General features: G+C 38.1%; 1 protein-coding gene across 1 annotated transcript; it reads left to right on the top strand.

Moving 5' to 3' along the window:
- Nucleotides 1-2,956: 2,956 nt before the first annotated feature.
- On the top strand, nt 2,957-3,247 carry LOC140511419 (high mobility group protein HMG-I/HMG-Y-like). Its single transcript, XM_072620470.1, has one exon. It carries the CDS (start codon nt 2,957-2,959, stop codon nt 3,245-3,247), a length of 291 nt encoding a protein of 96 aa, XP_072476571.1.
- Nucleotides 3,248-7,443: the final 4,196 nt, after the last annotated feature.

Consider the following 7,443-nt stretch of genomic DNA (forward strand, 5'->3'; position numbering starts at 1 on the left):
TGTAAGTGAATAATTAGAAAGAGCTTTTTAAGAGATATGCAAAATAAAACAACTTATACATTTTATTTCCCATCCTTTAAATTGCAAAGATGATCAGAATTTGGAAAGATAAACATTGTAGGAGTTATTAAAGATGGCCACACTAATAACTTCTGAGTAGATACCTGATTGGAGAACTTAGGGACTCCAGGCCACATGTGGCCTTCTAGGTCCTTGGGTGTGTCCTTTTGACTAAGTCCAAGTTTTACAGAACAAATCCTTTAAGTGGATTTATTCTGTGAAGTTTAGATTCAGTCAAAAGGCAGCACTTGAGGACCTAGAGGGTCACATGTAGTTTTAAGACCACAGGTTCCCCATCCCTGGTGTGTGTGTGTGTGTGTGTGTGTGTGTGTGTGTGTGTGTATATATATGTTTTATTTTATTTCCTTTTCTTACTCTCATTTAAAATCTCTGTGGGTTTTCCTTCAGGGCTTTCATTTGGGAGAATTTTTCTGTTACTCTTTTTGCTGTTGAGGTTCTTTTGCTATCATTGGGAACTCAGTTTATGTAGGATATTTCCTTCAAACATCTTGTTAGAAATCTTTCCACAGGATTTAAGTTTCCCAGCAGCCATGCTTGCCTAGGTAATCCACATAACTAACTGGAAAAGCCATAAACACTTTTGCAATCAAAGATAGAACAAAATTATTTATAGTTCTCCAGCATTCTTTCTTTTAGATTTTATGTGTGTGTGTACATGTGTAGGTATATACATATATATGTGCACATATGTGTATATATGTATGTATGTGTGCATATGTATGTAAATGTATGTATATATTTAGATAAATAGATGTACTATATACAGGTTTCGAAGGTATACATATTCAAATATGTGTATGTATATATGTATATATATATATGTATGTATGTGTGTATGTTTGCACATACGCGTGCATATGTGTGAAATCTAAGAAAGTATGCCAGAGCACCCCAGATAGTATGAATGTGTGTATATATACATACACATATATTTATATATTTATACATATATTATTAAGTAAATATTAATAAAGCATTTATAGAAATTAATGCCCTCAAAGAATTTTTGAAGTTCTCCCTTTTTCTCTACTTCCCAGTTTGCTTTAAGCCTTGGACATATGATGCCCTGGAAAGGACAGTAGATGTGAATACATTTCAATTCAACCAGTATTTATTAAGTATTTTCCATGGTCTTTACTGGTGCTACAAAAACACAAATGCTTTATATTTTAAGGTGGGGGTAAGAGTTGCATGTGGAATAATACATGCCAAGGTAGGTGAATGAATAAGAAACTATTTATTAAATATTTCCTATGCGAAAATACTGTAAAAGAGTATTGAGGATATAAAAAGAACACGAGAGACAGTCTCTAATTTTTTGTAAAATATATTTATTTAGTTTTAGTGTCAACATTCATTTCTACAAGATTTTGAATTTCAAAATTTCTCCCCATCTCTCTCCTCCCCCTCACCCCAAGACACCATGCATTTTGATTGCCCCTTCCCCCAATCCATCCTCCCTTCTATCACACCCCTCCCTTCCCTTATCCCCATCTCTTCTATTTTCTTGCAGGGCAAGGTAGATTTCTATACCCCATTACCTTTATATCTTATTTCCCAGTTGCATGTAAAAACAATTTTTAACATTTGTTTTTAAAACTTTGAGTTCCAACTTCTCTTCTCTCCTCCCTCTCCACCTATCCCCACTGAAAAGGCAAACAATTAAATATAGGTTATACATCTGTAATTATGAAAAACCTTCCATAAAAGTCATATTGTGAAAGACTAACTATATTTCCCTCCATCCTATCCTACCCCCCATTTATTCTATTCTCTTTTTTGACCTTTTCCCTCCCTCAAAATATTTATTTCTAATTACCCCCTCTGCCCTTTTACTCTCCCTTCTATCATCCTCTCACATTCCACTTAAACCCTTCTCCTCTACTTTCCTGTAGCACAATATAGATTCTCTTACTGAATTGAGTGTGCATGTTATTCCCTCCTTAAGCCAAATGTGATGGGAGTAAGTTTAACTTTTTCCTTTTCACCTATCCCCTTTTCACCACCATTACAAAAGCTTTTCCTGAGTCTTTTACGAGCGATAATTTTTCCCATTCCATTCCTCCCTTTCTCCTCCCAATATGTTCCTCTCTCACCCTTTAATTTTATGTTTCAGATATCATCCCTTCCTATTTAACTCACCCTGTGCCCTCTGTCTATATGTACATAATCCCTACAACTACCCAAATACTGAGAAATGTCTCAAGAATTACAAATATCATCTTTCCATGTAGGGATGTAAATAGTTAAACTTTGGAAAGTCCCTTATGATTTGTCTTTCCTGTTTACCATTTCATGCTTCTTTTGATTCTAGTGTTTGAAAGTCAAATTTTCTATTCAGTTCTGCTCTTCATCAAGAATGCTTCAAAATCCTCTATTTCATTGAATGACCATTTTCTCCCCTGAAATATTATACTGTTATGCTGGGTAGATGATTCTTGGTTTTAATCCTAGTTCTTTTGACTTCTGGGATTTCACATTCTAAGCCCTTCGATCCCTTAAAGTAGAAGCTGCTAGATAACAAATGTTATCCTGATTGTATTTCCACAATACTAAAATTGTTTTTTTCTGACTGCTTGCAATATTTTCTTCTTGACCTGGAAACTCTGAAATTTGGCTACAATATTCCTAGGAGTTTTCCTGTGGGGATCTCTTTCAGGTGATTGGTAGATTCTTTCAATACTTATTTTTCCTATTCAGAACCGCTTTTGCAACAAGCAGCAGCAGCAGCAGCAGCAGCAGGAGCCTGAGGAGCCTGAGCAACAAAGCTTAGCCAGGTCATTCCCTGGAAGCCCGGAGCTATGCACTCTAGCTTGCCCACTGCTGAACCCCAACCCCCTACTCTTTACCATCTCTTAGTATAGAAGGCGGAAGGATGAGTGAATTTGGTTCAAAGTCCAGCCAGTCTCTGGCCTCCAAGCAGGAGAAAGATGGATCTGAGAAGAGAGAGTGGGGCCAACCCAGGAAACAATCCCCAAAGGAGCCCAGTAAGGCACCAACTCCCAAGAGACCTCATGGAAGACCAAAGGGGACCAAGAACAACGGGGCTGTGAAAGGCTGTAAAAGTACCATTGCACCAGGGAGGAAACCAAAAGGCAGACCCAAAAAGCTGGAAAAAGAAGAGGAAGAAGGGATATCCCAGGAGTCTTCAGAGGAGGATAAGTAACCAAGTCTGCTTATACCTTGCTAACTCATTCTCCTTGATGATGATGATGATGATGATGATGATGATGATGATGATGACAACTGCAGCAGCCCTTTCATTCTGGGACTAGATAGAAAAATGTTGATCTTTAAATCCCCATTTTTCTTCCCCCACCTTTCCTTTCCCTCAATCCATCCTTCCTGGTTTTATTAATCAGAGAAATAACAGCTCTAGCTGGGACAAATGCTTCCCCATACACACATTGGATATATATACACTAACCCTGGCCACCCTAGAAAGGATAGTGCTGGGCAGGGTAAAGCAGACAGCAGGGCGTGTTCCCTCCCTCCTCCCTCCTACATCCATCCACCCTTTCTCAGGATTGGGATTTCTTTTATATTCCTCCTTCCCTGGATAGAACTAACCTTTTGATTTAACTGCCAACACCTGTTTCTTTTTCTCTGCCCTCCCCCCCCCATGGGACCAGAGGTCCTGTCTTCCCTTCACCCCTCTCCCCTACCCCAACTCAAAATCATTTGAGAGGGAAGGACAGCTGTGTGAGTATCTTGATCCTAAGAGCTCAGCTGTAATGAATTGTATATGGAGATATTCTGTCCCACCCCACTCCTTCTTTCTACCTTCTACCCAGTCAGGATTGATCCCAAGAGTGGAGGTGGGAGCAGAGATTTTGCTGGGAGTAGAAGGGGGGGGCCAATACCCACCGTTTTTCCCCTCTTTCTCTCTCCACACTCTGGCATTTCTTGAGCATCAAACTGGAATGATACTGGGCTGGAGCTTAGGGTGTCAGGCACTAATTGAGAAGTAGCTAAAGAGAATGGAAAGGGTCTGATTCATCTGATTCCTTGCTGCTCAGAAGATCAAGGAAGAGGGGGACTTGACAATCCGTGTAATTTCCCCCATTCCTGGGCTGGCCTTCCTCAGCCTGTGACTATCGCCTTTGGAATGCATGTTTTGCAAGCATATTTCCTTCCCAGCCCTACATCCCTCCTTTCAGAATGCCATCCCCCTCCCCAAGGAGCTGGTTATATCTTCCCTCTGTTCAGAGTCTACCTCTGAACACATTTGGTTAGTTTTCTTTTTTAAACGGTTTTGTTCTTACATTCTGTGACTTCCAGACTCAGCGGTGCAGTTTTCTTGGTTCTCATATACACCTGCCTTCTACCCCTCCTCCATCCACCCTTCTCATCTTCCCCAAATCTTCACAAATGCAGGCTTGGAGAGACACTAGGCCTAGTCTGCTAAAAAAAAAAAAAAAAAAGTGACATTGTTGGGGGAGGTGGGCCCCAGGGGACCTGCCTGTCCCCACTTCTATCAGTCCCTCCTTTGCTAATCTTCAAGTTTGGAAGGTTAGGGGAAGGAGGTCCCCCAAAGTGGGGGAACGGGTGGTCCTACACTGTCATGAGGTCTCCCCACACTGTCATGAGGTCTCCCCACTCTGGTTTCCTATTTGCAGTTACTTGAATAAAAATTAACTCCTTTTTGTTGGAAAAAAAAAATATTTATTTTTCCGTCTGGTTCTAGAATATCAGTGCAGTTTTTCTTGATAATTTCTTTAAAGGTGGAATTTAGTCTCTTTTTTGATCAAAGTTTCAGGTAGTGGTGTAATTTTTAAGTTGTGTCTCCTGGATCTATTTTCTAGGTCAGTTGTTTTTCCAATGAGATGTTTCACATTGTCTGCTGTTTTTATCATTCCTGTGGTTTTGTTTTATAATTTCTTGATTTTTTATAAATTCATTAGCTTCCATCTGCTCCATTCTAATCTTTAAGGAATTATTTTCTTTATATATGCATACGTATATATGTATGTATGTACACACATATATGTATATGTATATGTATATGTGTATATATATATATATATATATATATATATATATACACATATATATAGTTTATTTATTTTTCAGTTCTTAACATTCACTTCCACAAGAATTGGCATTCAAAATTTTCTCCCTATCTCTCTCCACCCCCACCCCAGGACAGCACAAACCCCATCCACCCCTTCCTCCAGTTTGTCGTTCCTTCTATTACCCACCCTTCTTCTATCCCCCTTCCCTTCTATTTTCCTGTAGGGCAAAATAGATTTCTATACTCTGTTGCCTGTATAGCTTAATTTCCAGTTGCATACCAAAACAATTTTTAGCATTCCTTCTTAAAGCTTTGAGTCCCATATTCTCTCCCTCTCTCTCCACCCACCCCTATTGAGAAAACAAGTAATTCAGTATAGGTCATACATGTGTAACAAAGCAAAGCATTTCCATAGTAGTTATGTTGTAAAAGACTAACCACAGTTCTCTCTGTCCCATCCTGCCCTTCATTTATTCCGTTCTCTCCCTTGATCTGTCCTCCTACAATATGCTTGGTATCTGATTATTTCTTTCCTCAAATTGCTGTCCCTTCTATTATTTTCCCTTTCCTCTCCCCTTACCCCTTGACTTCCTGCAGGATTAAATAGATTTCCATATCCAATTGAGTGTGTATTATTTCCTCCTTAAGCCAAATTCCATGAAAGCAAGGCTCACTTATTTCCTTTCATCTCCCCTCTCTTCCCCTCCATTGTAAAAGGTCTTTCTTCCCTCATTTATGTGAGATGATTTGCTACATTCTACTCCTCCCTTTCTCTTACTCTAAGTACATTCCATTCAGCAGTAAATTTTATTTTTTTTAGGAATTCTCCCTTCATATTCACCTCACCCTGTGCCTTCTGTGTGTGTGTATGCACACACATATATATCCATATATATAAACACATGCACCCATGTACATATACATACTTGCACATATATACATATTTATACACACCTACATATATTGTGTATATATATATTTTCTCTAACTACCCTAACACTGAAAATGATCTCATGAGTTACAAATAATATCTTTCCATGTAGGCATGTAAACAGTTCAACTTTAATGAGTACCTTAAGTCTTCTCTTTTCTGTTTACCTTTTTATGCTTCTCTTGATTCTTATATTTGAAAGTCAAATTTTCTATTCAACTCTGATCTTTTCAACAAGAGTGCATGCAAGTCTCTATTTCACTGAAATTGCATTTTTCCCCTGAAGTATTTTATTCAGTTTTTCTGGGTAGACCATTCTTGGTTTTAATCCTAACTCCTTTGACCTCTGGAATATCATATTTTAAGCCCTTCAGTCCCTTAGTGTAAAAGCTGCTAAATTCTATGTTATCCTGATTGTATTTCCACCATACTTGAATTATTTCTTTCTGGCTGCTTGTAATATTTTCTCCTTAAACTGGGAACTCTGGAATTTGGCTACAATATTCCTAGGAGTTTTCCTTTTCAGATCTCTTTCAGGAGGTGATTGGTGAGTTCTTTTCATTTCTCTTTTACCCTCTGGTTCTAGAATATCAGAGCAGTTTTCCTTGACAATTTCTTGGAAGATGATATGTAGGCTCTTATTTTGATCATAGTTTTCAGATAGACCAGTAATTTTTAAATTATCTCTACTGGATCTATTTTCCAGGTCAGTTGTTTTTTGCAATTTGATATTTCACATTGTCTTCAGTGTTTTCATTCTTTTGGCTTTATTTTGTAATTTCTTGCTTTCTCATAAAGTCATTAGCTTCCATCTGTTCCATTCTAATTTTTAAAGAACTGTTTTCTTTACTGAGCTTTTGAACCTCCTTTTCCATTTGGCTAATTGTGATTTTTAAAGCATTCTTCTCCTCATTGGCTTTTTGAACCTTTTTTTGCCATTTAGTTTAGTCTATTTTTAAAAGGATTATTTTCTTCAACATTTTTTTTTGGATCATTCTCATTTCTCTTCCCAATTTTTCCTCCACCTCTCTTCTTTGATTTTCAAAATCCTTTTTGAGCTTTTCCATGGCCTGAAACCATTGCATATTTTTTTGCAGGTTTTGGATGTAGAAGTCTTGACTTTTATGTCTTCCTCTGATGGTATGCTTTGTTCTTCCTCATCTAAAGAGATGGAAGAAAATGCCTTTTCACCCAGAAAGTAACCTACAGTTTTATTTTTTCCCTTTTTTGGGCATTTTCCCAGCCAGTTACTTGACTTTTGAGTCCTTTTTTAAGTTTAGGGTATACTCTAGGACCTGTAAGTTTTCAGTTCCTCCAAGGTGGCACAATCAAGGGAGAGACATTTACTCCTCTCCTAGACTGCACTCTGCTCAGTGAGCAACCACAAGCATTCTTATCTGCCCAGGATCTGTGAGTA

Source organism: Notamacropus eugenii, chromosome 6 (assembly GCF_028372415.1).
Source record: "Notamacropus eugenii isolate mMacEug1 chromosome 6, mMacEug1.pri_v2, whole genome shotgun sequence".
Lineage (NCBI taxonomy): Eukaryota > Metazoa > Chordata > Mammalia > Diprotodontia > Macropodidae > Notamacropus > Notamacropus eugenii.